This window comes from Periplaneta americana, chromosome 8 (genome assembly GCF_040183065.1).
Source record: "Periplaneta americana isolate PAMFEO1 chromosome 8, P.americana_PAMFEO1_priV1, whole genome shotgun sequence".
Classification (NCBI taxonomy): Eukaryota; Metazoa; Arthropoda; class Insecta; order Blattodea; family Blattidae; genus Periplaneta; species Periplaneta americana.
The window spans coordinates 172,443,294-172,460,356 of record NC_091124.1 but is presented as its reverse complement, the minus strand read 5'-3'; the positions used below and the strand labels follow the sequence as shown (position 1 = coordinate 172,460,356).

Sequence of the window (17,063 nt, the reverse complement as noted above, 5' to 3'; positions counted from 1 at the left end):
ACCACACCACATTGGAAGACATAGTGTGATGTAGTTTATGCTGCGGGTAGTTTTATGTTATAATGGTAGCTATATTGTGCCCTTTATTTTTCGTTAACGAACCTCCATCTTCTCCTCCTCTGATTGGAGGAAGAAGAGGACCGCGTCTGTCTGCTGAAGGAGCTAGCACCGGCCTCGGGGACACGGCATTGAGGTTCGCAGCGAGACAGATAGAGCACGACCGGGTCTCTGACCTCTGCTGGAAGATTCGTCGCTTGTTTACACTTCGCCATCGTCGGGGTTGAGTCGGCCCGCCTGGTGGAATTGGAACGACTCCGATAATGCGTGGGACGCATTTTCAACAGAACATCGTTTCGTATTGTAGTTACATAGACCCTGGGATGATCTTCATTTCTATCAGTGCATTGCCCAGCACTGTTAATTACAATATTCTACACAGTGTGTAATGGTTAACATCCTTAATACGACATTGAATTTTCTTCGAGTCTACGGTGGTATTAATGGTGATAGTTTGTGAGTCGGCGACGGCGTATTCTACACGGACCTGTTCCGGCATTTAGTTAAAGGTTGGAGTGTTGGACTTTACTGGATTTATCAGAGCCCGTGTGCCACGGGGAACTGTACTTTCTTGTGGGTGTTTTATCACCCCTGGTGCACATTATCAGCTTTCACTTCCTATTCCATGTTAGTTATTAGCTCCCTCCTTCTCTCTCTCTCGGCAATCTATGCCGTTATTAGACTCCAGTTTTCAATGTCTTTAATTATCCCCACCCACTTGTTTGGGTTATTTCTATATATTAACTGTTCTTAACTTGTACAGGGACATCATTTTATTTTTACTAACATTTTTAATATTAACCTATCTATACCTTTAGAGAACCGGAAACACCGCTTGCTCCCCCCTCCAAGACTGGAGTTCGATGATACTGGCGTAAAACACAAATCACTCTACTAGGTATAGGAAGGAAGAAAAGTAGTTCATCCATTTACGTAAACTAGGAAATATCGCGATTTTGAGTTTGATAATTTTCATTAGGTTTTTCTTTAATCAAAGTATAGTACTGTATTAAGAATAAGTGTTTTTACTCACGAAGTGAGTTATCCATGCGAACGTATTCATTATGCAGTGTATATTATACTGTCTACAGCACATTAGCGTACAATATAGAGAAAGAAGTTAAATTGAAAAATAATCATAATATGAATATTTAAACACAATTTTGAAAATGGTGGCCGTTCATTTCGATACAGGCTTCAGTTCTTTTGTGCATATTATCGCACTATAAACTATTGCATCTAATTCCAATTGCCAGTTTCGTCCTTCGTACTAGTAACTCATGTTGAAATAATTCTGTACCTACTCTACGTACTGTAAATTCAATCTTCACTTCTGCCCGACCCGAAAATATAAAATTACTCAGACATGCTATCTATGTCCGTCCAAGTGGTTATGCCGCAGGATTGTAGAAAGGGAGGAAATCACGTGACAGTTAATTACTTAACGAGGCCCTTTTATTTAAGTTAAATTAAACAGCTGTATAATATTACGTAAACTTCCAATTCCTAAGAGAAATTAATGTTTTCAGAAAAGAGCTAAGACAGCCCAGCTATTACAGAGGGGCGAGCAGAAGCAGGTGGGGGAAATCGGGATGCGACGTAGGCAAACGGACAGTACCTGTGCGAAAATATGATTCAATATTGAAAGCTCTTTCGTCACTGAAAAACGCGAACATATTTCTGGAACGTACTATACTCAGTAACTCAGTACTGCTTACTATCTGCGGTCTTGGTTCTGTGTGGAGTTGGAACTTCCTTAGTAGAAGGGGTGGGAGTGAAGTACATTCAAAAACTCAGGTATAATAAAAATTGAAGTAAAAATAAAATGATGTCCCTGTACAATATTTGTAACTCCTTCTCTCTCTACTTTGTTTGTATTTCATTAAATTGTTATGTTTATGATGGCTTTTATTACTAGTATTATTGTTAAAGGCAACCAAAAACCTTGAATGATACTATCCCTTTTTCCCTCCCTGGGTTTCTCCCAGGCACGCCAACACGACAATAGTAAATCTCTAATTCAATAAAATGAATTAATGATCATTAACGTTCATTGCATCATTAATTCTAGTTAGAGTTAAAATACAAATAATTATGTTACATTTGCGCAGTCAAAATAAGCTGCCCTCCTGCCGCTTTGATCACCTTCAAATCTCAGAGGATCTGGCGGAAATTGAAATCCTGTCCACTTAATGAGAATTTGAGAGCTGACAGAGTGAAGCCAGAGCCTAGGCGCCAAATGTCAACGAGAAGATGTCCCGCAATTGTGATTAAAATGCTACTAAAATGGGTTGAGCTGAATTTAAACAACAGCTTCATCAAATAGCCCGCAGACGTATCACATAAGCAAACAAATTGACATCGGTGTAGATTTCGTCTACAGTGAATCAAATTAAACCACAGTCTGTCGACAGTCACTGTGATTAATTATTTATTATTGAAACATCGAAGACTGAACAACCCCATAGTTTGATTGGCAGCAATTTGTCATTTACATACTTCGTGGAGGCCAGAACGTTAATGGGATGTTTGCGAAAGCGACATAACTGCATGAAGGAAGTAATTATAAATACAAAATATTTTATTATGGCCATCCCTTTTTAGGCTTCTTCATCGCTTTCTCTACGTACTTCTTTGATTTATCCATAATAACTTTCTGCAGTATCAAAAGACACACATTTGCAGTCTCAAGCTAGCTGCTAGCCTACACATATTTTTGTGCAAAACAAAGGAATTTCGTGGAACGAAAAGCAGTTGGTCAATTTTTTACTGGTCCAAGGTTCTTTTGCGTGTCGTAAACCTAGGAACTTTTAGTTTTATGTCCCTTCTGAAGGGACTAGTAATATTACACTTTGCTAAAGTTGATGAGAGTCATGGTCATAGGGGATGAAGTGGAGGAATATTAAATTCATGTTGAATATTTCGTACACTGCTTTTAACACTTGAATATAAATAATTTATTAAATGGCGATCTTACTCGAGTTAATTATGTAAGAATGTATGGCTTACAGATGTTTCGGTGCTACTTGACACCATCCTCAGAGCCTTCTGTGTCTCGGCGCCGTCTCAACATTGCTGCCTGTTATGTGCGTGCGTTCGTGTGATGAAGAGTTGTGTCAAATAGTGTGTGTGTTCTGAAATTTATCTGTGTGTTGAGAATTTGATTAGGGTGTGTTTTAGTGTGCCTGTATATTTCATATTGTACTAGTGTGTTGAGTTTTTGGTTTTTGGGTTGTATGTGTAGGATTTCGATGTCTGTATTTATGTTATTGTATGTGTAGTTAGCATTAGTTATATGTTCGGCATATGTAGATGTATTGTGTCCTCTGGTTATTGCTTTAATGTGTTCTTTGTATCGAGTTTGGAATGATCTGCCTGTCTGTCCAATGAAGAAACTGTCACAACTATTGCATGTGAGTTTGTATACGCCTGTGTGGTTGTATTTGTTTGTGTTGTATGTGTGTTGAGATGTTTTTGTAGTGTTTTTTCTGTTCTGTATGCTATGTTGTATTTCTGTTATCTGAATGAGGATGCGATGAGAATGAGATCAATTTCAGAACACACACACTATTTGACACAACTCTTCATCACACGAACGTACCCACACAACAGGCAGCGAAGTTGAGATAGCGTCGAGATCTAGTAGGCTCTGAGGATGGTGTTAAGTAGCACCGAAACAGCTGTAAGCCGCACATGCTTACATAATTAACAACAACTTACTTACAAATGGCTTTTAAGGAACCCGAAGGTTCATTACCGCCCTCACATAAGCCCGCCAGCGGTCCCTATCCTGTGCAAGATTAATCCAGTCTCTATCATCATACCCCACCTCCCTCAAATCCATTTTAATATTATCCTCCCATCTACGTCTCGGCCTCCCTAAAGATCTTTTTCCCTCCGGTCTCCCAACTAACACTCTATATGCATTTCTTGATTCGCCCATACACGATATTAAATTTTACAAGCAACATGGAAATTCAACAGAAATGTTCTGTAGTTTGGGTAGTTGACAGGTAGTTCTTTAAAAATTTCTAATATACACAAAGCAGATTCTCAGGGTGCATGAGAGAAGTTTCTCTACTAATGCTGTTATTTATACCTTGTAAAGTACAGAAGAACAAATATAAGACGTAAGATGAAGAGACATATTATCTAATGTCTACTTCCGTTGTGATAAGATACATACAGTTTGGGTTTCTTCTATAAAGTCCTGTAGCGCAAAATCGGCTAATATCGTGACACGACTAATTTCGTGATATTTTCATTTAAATTTATCACGAATTTACACCAACGACAAATGTAATTCTGATAGTATAGTATAAATGGCAGAAGATGTAGTAGGCCTGTAACATAGATTTTGTTCACTGCGTTCTTACAGTGACTTGAGCAGATTTTTTTGGAAACTGTTTGAGAAGTTGTGAGATCTATAGCTTTGAATTTGTGAGTGAATACACCAACCGATTTCCTTTGTTAAAAGAAGAGTTTTTTTTGCTATGTTTTGTGGTCCAAATGGTTTTCAATGGTAAGTACTGACATTGTATATTTCTTAGTGAAAAATATAAACTTATCAATGTATTGATCATGCAACACAGATTTATCTTGGGGAGGTTGTTTTCTTAGCGTTTTTGTCATTCCACGAGGCCATTTTTTCTCTTTAAATTTTTTCTATGCTATAACAACATTCTCTAGTGGAAGAAATATCAAAAGCATGAAACTTACAATATTTCTGTGTGTATTCATACCATTTCTGATATATTGAGCATGTCGTGCATGTTGCAGATATAGATAATCGCAGAGTCAAATGTGGAAAGAAATACAATATAAGTGATATGAAAGAGGAAAGTTATTGTGTCTAAAACACAGGAAAACTTCTGCAGAGAAACCTTGTCTTTTTTCTTGGCAAGTCAACGAGGACCAGAAAGGGACCAAAGTAGTAGTCAAGGAGAATGACATTTCAAGTCCCGCAAGTGAGTTAGAAGAGACAGACGACGAAACAGCATCATCTTCTGGAGCCAAACAAATAAGATCTGTGCTTAAAGAAAAGCCGAATGGTAAGGCTAATGATTTTTGTGCGGATCTTGCTCAGGAAATTTCGAGGACGACAAGCATGGTGAAATATGGATTCAGTGTGACAGTTGTGAACAATGGTTTCATGATACATATCAATATCTTTCAAAAGATAGAAAGAATTTTAAATTGTTTGGCTGTAGGTACGAATCTGACTGAGGAATTTAAAATTAGACTGAATATGCCTAAATATTTTTAATTTAAGGACTACCACGAAAATACCCCTGTACTATCACGAAATTATACCAACCCTTCTAGAGTGCTATTTTTTTCTTTATTTGTATAGCTTATTTGTAATTATTGTATAAATTTATTTAGGTAAAAGTGCTGACATATAACTTCCAGAAACTTAATTATATACGTACACTATTTTTGTTTAATTTGAACCTTATTTTTGCACTATAACCGTAGTATCACGGAATTAGCCCAGTCTTTCCTATACTGTGATTCTCTTGGAAACAATGACATCAGAAATTACTTTTTGCTCCAAAGCCGAAAGTCGCGGGTTCGATTCCTGATGGAGTTATAGATATTATCTATTAATCTAATACTTCCGGCAGCACTGCGGTGGTAGGATTCACTCAGCCTCGAACAGAAATGAGTGTCAGATATACAGGGTGTTTCCGAGATGGTGTTACAAACTTTCAGGGATGATGGCGAAGGGCACATGTATCAATTTGAGATCAGGAACCATGGTCCGGAAATGACTGAGTCGAAAGTTATAAGCAAAAATAGTTGTGTGGAAATGGAATTGTAATTTGGCACCACGTGCCCTTCTTCCCTTAACTTTTGGAACAGTCGTGGAAAAATGATATGGGCCGGATGTCTCCTACGTGGGTACAATCTGTGAGCTTGTCTACTGTTCCCATTGGCTCATCCGTATTTGAAACTCGGGTCTGCATATTCCGCTCTCGTGTACTCCTCCATTTCATTAGGACTGATCGACAGGACACAGCAACTTGTACACATACACTGCTGTCTACAGACGTGCATATCAGGACCGACCATGTCGGTTACACATTACGCTATCTGCATTGCTTTATTGTAGTTTCCTGTCCCCATCCTTCAGACAGCGCATTGAATGGAATAGGCGATTGTACGTAGACAACGTAAACAATGTCAGATGAATACAGTATGTGTAAGTTGTACAGAAAAATACACATAAATAAGGCGTACAGAGGAATAAAGTTATTTCATTTCAACAGAACTATTTTTGCTTGTAACTTTCGACTCGGTCATTTCCGGACCAGGGTTCCTTATCTCAAATTGATACATGTGCTCTTCGCCATCATCCCTGAAAGTCTGTAACACCACCTCGGAAACACCCTGTATACTCGCTTGCGAGTATAGGTAACAAGTGCGTAAGACTGGTATCCGATTGGCACTAATGTCGATTGTCTAAAAAAAATGTGGCATTCCTAACCTACCGTTATCCCCACGGCTTCCTTTTAATGAAATTACGGTTGTAGTAACATAATACCGGTAATAAATATGTGTGGAACATTTCAGTCGTTAACGTATTCCATAAAGACAACACCTTGGTTCTTCGTGTGTCGACGACAGTAACAATGCTCAAGCTTGAGATATTTATTGCCTGTAATACTACATCCTGCATTTCGAACTGTGGTTTATGTAATTAGAAAAAAAAATTGCTGGACTTCTAACTGAAAATTGATAGCACATCTATGAAATATTACTTTCAATTTATTATCATATTATTCTAGTCCTTTTCACCTTTCTCTAGCAAGTTTCCTTTATCCAAATTACTATTTCCTGTGGAACAAATTAATGTCTACTAGAAGTAGAGAGAACTCTAATCAAGTTCCTTTTTATGGTTCTGTTTTTGTTTGTTTTCTTTTACTGGCCATAAAACTGCCTGCTCCCCTTGGTGATGGCGTGCAAAGAACTCACCTGCGACATTATGAAGCGTGTGTTTTCTATTTTCGAGGCTGATGACGTTGGAGATGCGATTGTCAGTACTTTTCGCATGTGCAGCTCATGGATTCATCTGAAAAAAAAAAAAAAAAACAAGAATTTTAAAGCATCGACAAACTTCTGCAAACTTTTATTATCAACATAATCAAGCATTATAAATAAGTGTGACTTCTGTGTACACAAAAAGATAATCTGAATTCAAATTCACATTTAATATAGAGTTTACGATTATAAATAAATAAATAAATATATATATATATATATATATATATATGAGCGGTTCACAACCAGAGTGGACCAAGTCCATCTGGATTAGTTCTGAGATATTGAGTCTTAAAGTTCCTGGCTCACGCTTAGCAACCTTCACCTTCCATAGGAAATGCTGCCCTCTGTGGAGTAACAAATGAGTTATGGACTTTGTTTGTTATGGCAATGAATAAATCTAAGTTTTATTCATCCGAAATTGTATTAATTCACAAACTGATCACTGATGGACACACTAGAAAACACACACTAGAACAATATGAAATATACAGACACAAAAAACACACTCCAATGAAATTCTCAACTCACAACTCAATTTCAGAACACACATACTCTTTGACTCCACATAACACTACATAAACACACCCTCACAGGAAACAAAACAAAAGGCGCCAAGACCAGCAACGACTAGTTCTGAAGAAGACCAATAATAGGTCGAAACATGTAAACCAAGGTACGATATAATTTAACACAAGAAAGTCAATAATGCATATTCCAAAAATGAATTTCTGAAAAATTTTGAAAGCTTCTTGTCAATATACGAAGATGTAAAATACCATGTTGTTCTGAGTGACATAAAAATTCGAATTTTAGAAAATAGCTTGAATAATTTTGGCAACATGTATTTAAATATCATGCATGAATATGGATACGTGAAATACTTAAATTCCATTACTCGTCCATCATCCAATTCATGTCTTGAGCATATTTTCCTAAAAACTGGAAATAACTTGAATTTTATACCTGTAGTTTACGCAAGTGCAATCACAGATCATTATATGACTTTTGCATTGTTGTCAATCAGTAATAAAAGTATTAGCAGAGAAGCCACTGAACCTTCGGACAATTATAAGCTAATTATAAACCATAAAAGCCTATTATCTCACATTAATAATATGATTTGGGAATCTATATTCAACAATGAAAACGCTGATAGGTACATGTTTAGATAATTTTTATAAAATACTCCGCAACTTTATTTGTAAATATTCTAATTATGTCTCTCTCAAGTTTTCAAAATAAAAGACATTATTATTATTATTATTATTATTATTATTATTATTATTATTATTATTATTATGTTTACTATCATGGTCACTGTAGAGATTTATTTCTGTAATTTATTGAATTCTTGCACATTGATTCCAGTTTCCTTTTTATACAGTATTGCACATTTAAAAATCTATGTTTTTCAATTAATTACATTGTTCTAAATTCTACTTTATTTCGTAATGATTGATTTCACAGCATTTTGCTATATTTTTTACAATACACAAAGCATGAAGTGGAAATACTGTAATAATATAAATATCGATTTTGATTTTTTTTTTTCAGAAACGTATAATTTTTGCATATCTTGCCAGATTTTCTTTTTAGAGTGGAATTTCTCTATATCTTCCCTAATTTATTAGATGAATTCGATTAATAGTCATTCCTGCTAGTAAATTCATTTTGGTAACTATTATAATTTTATTACGAAATTATGAATATATGATATAAATATATACCTAGTTGAAGAAATACACGTGTTCGCACAATGTCGTCAAGGTAACTTTTCTCCAAGGATTTTTCTTCAGCGAATAATTTTATTATTTCTGAAAGATAGATGTTGTAAGACATGCCGAATTTAGCAAAGGAAGCAATAAGATATGCTTCAGGAAGCTTCTTCAACAATGGTGGTGATGACGGTGCGAAAGGAATCAACTGATCTGCAGAGAGGTTTTCTTGTAACGTTCTCATCTTCTAACCAACACTGCATTTCATTTCTCGTTACGTTTCCACAATAAAAGCGGAACTCTCATTTTCTTTGTTTTTTATTCAGTTTTCTTGTGCTTTGACGATGATCTTTCTCTACTCCTCAATTTACGTTTCAGCAAAGATTATTACTCCCTTCTTCTGCTGTGAATAGCTTTCATATTAGGCATATTTCTTCTTCACGAGTCATTTTCAAAGTCTTTTCTGTGTAATTGACTTCTAGCGAAGTCGAAAGAAACTCATTATACTATATAATGTAACGCAGATTTTAGACTTCATTCTTCGAAGTACATTCATAGTCAAGTCTTCTGTGAGTCTAATTTACTGTACAAGATATTTATTAAGAAATGGAGGATAACTTATAAGAAATTTCACTTGTGTTTTTTAATATTCAAATCAGGCCTACAGACAATTATGATGTAAAGGGTCACCGACATAGTTCAGGTTGCAGACAGTACACACGGGCGTGGGTTCGGTTCCGCCTAGGGACGATTTCCTGGTTGAATTTTTCCGAGGTTTTCCTCAAGCGTGAGGCGAATGTCAGGTAATCGTATGACGAATACCTAGGCCCGGTTGCAGAAACGCAAATCAAATCAGTCCCTGATCGCCAATCAGTTGATGTCTGATTTATTTGATTGTTCACTGCGTTGCACAAACGTGAATATCCAATAAACTTGTCTCAATTTACTAATTGCTGATTTGAGAAAGAAATACATTTGACAACAGCGCTATTTAACAACCACAGCCAATTTGATGCTCTTTAAAAATCGCGAAACGAATGCATCAAGTGGGTGGTGACTAGGAAAACAAATGAATGTTCAAGTGAATGTTTTGCTATTTTTGTAGAAAGGAAACAGGCAGATTCTATTTGTATATAGACTACAATATAGTGAAGAAAAAAAAAAAATGAAGCAAACAAAAAAAACGTGAGGGGGCTTGTGTTGTGGGATTTGCTAGGGGAGTCGACAAGAAATTGGAATATGCATAGGCTCCATAACCCAAAATAATTCCATTTCCCATCTCTCTGTTTACAAATGGAGCTCGTAACCTACTCATTAAAAATATTGTGTTGTCATGTGTAGAACTCTGCCAACGGGCTACAACATTCCAGAATTTCAATGATGGTGTAGACTACATATTGCCTATATATTCACAGAAAAGAAAACTTTTCTATTTCGATAAAGTTCGGCATCATTTCAACCAGGTGACTGGATGAGGATGTGAGCAGTCTATACAACCAATATTAGGCTATTCTTGGAAATCTTGACATGGCTGAAAACTCTCTCTGGATTTCAAATCGTTCCCTGTTTGAAGTTTTGGCATTTATGAGACCCTGCCATAACAAAGCAATTTCATACGTAACATTTCTAACTACGCTGCAAACAGTTGATTTGTGGACCCTAACAAGATAACCCAAGACCGCCTGAAAAATTCCAACAGCATAAAATTTCAGAATTATTAGAACTTGGTTCATAGGAGAAAGTGGAAGGTTTCGATTTGTCTGTCTGCATATATTTGTTTCAATTTTTGAAAGTAACAAAATACACGAATCCTTACTTAACCTAAATCTTTGCTCAAATTCTCTGTCATTACACATAAAAACAATTAATGTCTATCACGGAAACGCCTTCTCCTTAATAATATTTTTTTCATTCTAAAATTTCTTCATCAGAAGAATCCATTTTGTAGAAAACAATATTGTTACGCTATAACTATTTACTATATACATTACTGCATTATAAACAGAACAACATAAATTGCCTACTTGATTGATGATCAGTGACTTAACCAGCAAAAATCTGTTGATCAAATCTGATGGAAGACTGATCTCCGATCAAACACTGATTGTTCTTTCTGCAACAGAAATAGAACTGATGGCCAATCAAACCCTCCTTGATTGCCAATCATATTTTGATTGGTGTTTCTGCAACCGGGCCCTAGTCTCATCTCGCCAAATGCCATCTCAATTCCACCGAATAACCTATGTTGAAAGAACATCGTTATATAACCGATCAAAATAAGTAATGGATAAAATACATCTTTATTTTGGTTGCAAAACACATTTTCAATATTTTTATCCGGAAAGTAGTTTTTTTTTTCTTGATCCTTTATACACATACTGCTAATTATTTGATCTTGCTTGTATATGTATAATCTCGTTGCGGTGGCTGCGTGGTCTAGACTATTAGTCTGTCACGCAGGCAATCCGGGTTCGATTCCCAGCGAGACCCAGGATTTTACCATATCCATAGTGACACTTGTGGCGGTCAAGATTGCAGTTGGCTTTTTCTCGCTGTCTGATCTTCCTTCCATTATCATTGCAAGCATTCGACAGTCATCGGCCGGAGGAAAATGGCTATGTTGCTGATATAGGGATGAACAGGATTGTCTACTTTGAAACCTGGATACTCGGCGAACCTAAGCGAAGTCAGCTGGTGTGAGTCGGAAATGCCCTTAGTTAGGGATCAGCGAAATAGTTTTTTTTTACAGATGGATGTAGGGCTAGGGCTCAAGCTATACCTTCAGAATGGCGATGATAGTAATAATAATAATAATAATAATAATAATAATAATAATAATAATAATAATCTGTCTACAGCCTGATTCACGATGTTTAAGAGATGACTTAAAAAAAACTTGATCCCATAGTTACAGGGATGTCAAGGTCAGAGCTCGGGAAAGACTCTACGTGCTACCAAGTGCACACGGGTTGCAATGAATCTATTCTGCAGGCAGTAGCGGTGAAAAAGAACGGGTGAGCAAAATGAACTCTATTGGCCTACCACTTCAAGATGAATTAAACTGTTCTTCCGTAATAGATAATGTGTTACGCTCATACAAGAAAACAAGAAATAAAGGCATGTTTTGCAGCATGTACCTCTTTAATAAATGCAAATAATGATAAAATAGTAGGATATAACAAATAATAACCATAGCTTCTATTAAACTTAAGCAGTTTTACATAATGAGGCCTATAATAATTAGCCCAATTATTGTTATGTAACTGTTTCATAATCACGTAGGCTACTACTTATATGAGCATCATCACAATTCTAGAAACAAATTTAAATTCCTGACTTCTCGCGTAATTCAGAAGTCCTTTTTCTGATTTTTGCCGACACCAGCTTTCTTGTGTTCGGTGAAATGTTGTTTCCTGCAGCAAAATAATTTCTAATGGAAGATCTGAAATGGCTAACATTCCAAGTCCACTGAAGTAAATTTTTCAGGACTGCAAAGAAACTATATAGGCTTGCATTATGAGTATTGAAATAAATATTTGTATGATCCAAAAACACAGGCTTAGAGTCGGACTTAGGATAGGTATTCTTTTTTTTACAGAATGATACCGTATGTAAAACACAACTTGTTAGGTAAAAAGTCGAATTCGGTAAATTTTGAACTTGGGATGTTTGTCAATTCAGGTATTCAATTGTAACTGTGTTGGTATATTTTCTGGGTTTGATGAGTAAGGATCACAAAACAAATCCAACTTGGGCTGGAGCAGTCAATATCTTTAAATCGTCTATGGAACTCTTCCTAGAGATTTTTGAAAACATTGCAGTATTTTACATTGTTGAACAGGACTTCAATGACAGAAGACGTTGGAATTATAAAAATTGTGCTGTGACCATCTGTGACATTTACAATGAAATCTTCATCTGAAAGCTTTTACCAATATCTGTCGATACAAATTAATTAATTCTTTCCTTGCCATCTCTAATTCAAAAGGATCAGATGCTCGAATATATCCTTGAGAAAGTTAAGTTCCTCGATCCATGTAGAGCCAACTAGTGAAATTGATAATATGAAATATTTTACATATGCGCCCTTGGTTTCAGCAGCAGTTTTTCCGCATACAAGGTTATGCTATCCGACACTCGGCGGTCATTTTCATTTGAAACTATGAAAATGAATGTCGTTATTTATTGCAGCACGAACCGAAACCAGGCAAACAACATGCAAGAAAAGTAGGCTACGAAATTGATGTGATAAATAAATTAATGTAACAGTTAAATATAGAGAAAGCAAAATTGTACGCCATATACGTTTTCGGCTTTCTAAAACTGTAATGCAAAACTATAAATATAAAAAGAAACATCTTTTCATACTCATGCTTTACCACATTTGTGGCAATTTAAGTGTGATTCCTGAACCTCACCAGCATTTTAGACCTTTCCGATATTAGCCCTTATTATACAATAATTGTATATCTTGATTTTATAACACGCAATAATAGTATACAAAACATGGAACGTGCTTGCTTAGGCGTGTGTCAAATTCGCTTCCGCTGTCTGTACTTGAAACACGTCGACTACATTCTGTCCGGCGTCGTATGTTCACCTCAGACTAATACAAATATACCGATGTCAAGGCCCTAATTATAACATACATAAAATAGCAAAATGCATTCGTTTTATATGGAATAGATTACCTATGTTGCATACTCTCTTTTTGTGCAGGGGACACTGACGTAGTAAACAATAAGCAGTTTGTGTTTGCGTTACCCTCTATATCGTGCCTGCCTGTCTGCCTTTCTATCTCCTTCTATACTAATCTGCCTGTTTACCTATCCGTCTCGTCTCCCTTCCTATCCATCTGTGTACAAATTTCGTTTGATTACATAACCTATCTATTCTTACTGTGTGTTTATGCCCATCTGCCTGTTCGACCATTTGCCCTTTCGCCTCTCCACTTCTCTATCTTTCCACATGTTTTTCCACTTATCTGTCTGTATATGCACATACCCATCTTCCATCCCTTCTTGCCAGTCTGTCTACCTATCTGTTTGCCATTCTTCATGGCTCTTTACCTATTTATCTGCATGTGTTTTTGCTATCTGACTGTTTGTCAATCTGTCTACCCTTCTCCTGACTGTATGCCCATCTACCTACCTTTCTCCTGACTGTATGCCCATCTACCTATCTTTCTCCTGACTGTATGCCCATCTACCTACCTTTCTCCTGACTGCATTTCCATCTACCTATCTTTCTCCAGACTGTATGCCCATCTACCTACCTTTCTCCTGACTGTACGCCCATCTACCTACCTTTCTCCTGACTGTATGCCCATCTACCTATCTTTCTCCTGACTATATGCCAATCTACCTACCTTTCTCCTGACTGCATTCCCATCTACCTATCTTTCTCCTGACTGTATGCCCATCTACCTATCTTTCTCCTGACTAAGCCCATCTACCTACCTTTCTCCTGACTGTACGCCCACGAACCTACCTTTCTCCTGACTGTATGCCCATCTACCTATCTTTCTCCTGACTGTATGCCCATCTACCTACCTTTCTCCTGACTGTACGCCCATGAACCTACCTTTCTCCTGACTGTATGCCCATCTACCTATCTTTCTCCCGACTTGCCCATCTACCTACCTTTCTCCTGACTGTATGCCCATCTACCTATCTTTCTCCTGACTGTATGCCCATCTACCTACCTTTCTCCTGACTATGCCCATCTACCTACCTTTCTCCTGACTGTATGCCTATCTACCTATCTTTCTCCTGACTGTATGCCCCTCTACCTATCTTTCTCCTGACTGTATGCCCATCTACCTATCTTTCTCCTGACTAAGCCCATCTACCTACCTTTCTCCTGGCAGTACGCCCATGAACCTACCTTTCTCCTGACTGTATGCCCATCTACCTATCTTTCTCCTGACTTGCCCATCTACCTACCTTTCTCCTGACTGTATGCCCATCTACCTACCTTTCTCCTGACTGTACGCCCATCTACCTACCTTTCTCCTGACTGCATTCCCATCTACCTATCTTTCTCCTGACTGTATGCCCATCTACCTATCTTTCTCCTGACTAAGCCCATCTACCTACCTTTCTCCTGACTGTACGCCCATGAACCTACCTTTCTCCTGACTGTATGCCCATCTACCTATCTTTCTCCTGACTTGCCCATCTACCTACCTTTCTCTTGACTGTATGCCCATCTACCTATCTTTCTCCTGACTGTATGCCCATCTACCTACCTTTCTCCTGACTATGCCCATCTACCTACCTTTCTCCTGACTGTATGCCTATCTACCTATCTTTCTCCTGACTGTATGCCTATCTACCTATCTTTCTCCTGACTGTATGCCTATCTACCTATCATTCTCCTGACTATATGCCTATCTACCTATCTTTCTCCTGACTGTATGCCCATCTACCTATCTTTCTCCTGTCTGTACGCTCATCTACCTATCTTTCTCCTGACTGTATGCCCATCTACCTATCTTTCTCCTGACTCTTTGCCCATCTACCTATCTTTCTCCTGACCATGCCCATCTACCTACCTTTCTCCTGACTGTATGCCCATCTACCTATCTTTCTCCTGACTATGCCCATCTACCTACCTTTCTCCTGACTGTACGCCCATCTACCTACCTTTCTCCTGACTATGCCCATCTACCTACCTTTCTCCTGACTGTACGCCCATCTACCTATCTTACTCCTGACTGTATGCCAATCTACCTACCATTCTCCTGACTGTATGCCCATCTACCTATCTTTCTCCTGACTGTATGCCCATCTACCTACCTTTCTCCTGACTGTATGCCCATCTACCTACCTTTATCCTGACTGTATGCCCATCTACCTATCTTTCTCCTGACTGTATGCCCATCTACCTACCTTTCTCCTGACTGTATGCCCATCTACCTACCTTTCTCCTGACTGTATGCCCATCTACCTATCTTTCTCCTGACTGTATGCCCATCTACCTATCTTTCTCCTGACTTGCCCATCTACCTATCTTTCTCTTGACTGTATGCCCATCTACCTATCTTTCCCCTGACTGTATGCCCATCTACCTATCTTTCGCCTGACTGTATGCCCATCTACCTATCTTTCTCCTGACTTGCCCATCTACCTACCTTTCTCTTGACTGTATGCCCATCTACCTATCTTTCTCCTGACTATGCCCATCTACCTATCTTTCTCTTGACTTGCCCATCTACCTACCTTTCTCTTGACTGTATGCCCGTCTACCTATCTTTCTCCTGACTGTATGCCCATCTACCTATCTTTCTCCTGACTTGCCCATCTACCTACCTTTCTCTTGACTGTATGCCCATCTACCTATCTTTCTCCTGACTATGCCCATCTACCTATCTTTCTCCTGACTTGCCCATCTACCTACCTTTCTCTTGACTCTATGCCCGTCTACCTATCTTTCTCCTGACCGTATGTCTATCTGCATGCCTATCTCTAGACTGCATGCCTATCTGCCTGTCTGCGTATCTCTTCATGCGTATCAGCACGCCTATCCGCCTGCCTACCAAACTCTAAACTGCATGCATTCCTGCCTGCCTTCCTACCTATCTGCATGCCTGCCTATTTCCTGACTGCGTGCCTATCTGCCTACCAATCTCTAAATTGCATGCATTCCTGCCTGCCGCTTACCGCCTGACTGCACGCCCAACTGTCTATCTGCCAGCCTAAAGGCCCATTCACAATGAAAATTAAACATAACCGTAACATAAACACAGAAGTTTGCGCCCAGGCTACCAAATGGGATCATTCACAACGATTCACATAAGCATTGACATAAACATTACCGTAAGACGTTAGCATGAAAGTTTGCAAACTCCAAACTTTCATGCTTATCCTTACGTGATTTTCAAACAGAATCGTGGAGCGCTGAAGTATGCGACAGAATATGAGGAAATGGCATCGTTGTTATGTTTCCATGGTTACGAAGTATGTTTGCTGTTATGTTTATGTTCCCATCGTGAATGATGGTATGACTTCTTGATTTTACCCCAAAGTTTATATTCTTAAGTTAACGCTTACGTTATGTTTAATTTTCATTGTGAATGAGCCTTAATTCTTTGTCTGCTTGGCTTCCTTCCTACTCAATGACTGTTCAGTTGCGTAAATGTGCGGTTGTCCGTCTGCCTGACTGTCTGCCTGCTTCCTTCCTGTCTATCCATCTATCTGCCTGTATTACTGCTTATTTACTGACTACATCGGCGAGTCGTCG

The 17,063-nt window shown here is 38.0% G+C and overlaps 1 protein-coding gene across 2 annotated transcripts in view; it reads right to left on the bottom strand.

The window, feature by feature from the left end:
* The window catches only part of LOC138705237 (secretin receptor-like), a 669,872-nt gene that overhangs the window by 406,704 nt on the left and 246,105 nt on the right, over positions 1-17,063 (bottom strand). For both annotated transcript variants that reach the window (XM_069834055.1, XM_069834054.1), the window contains exon 2: positions 7,036-7,132. In XM_069834055.1, the coding sequence (XP_069690156.1) occupies positions 7,036-7,113 (78 nt within the window). In that variant the 5' untranslated portion in view covers positions 7,114-7,132. The remainder of the gene's footprint in view (positions 1-7,035; positions 7,133-17,063) is intronic.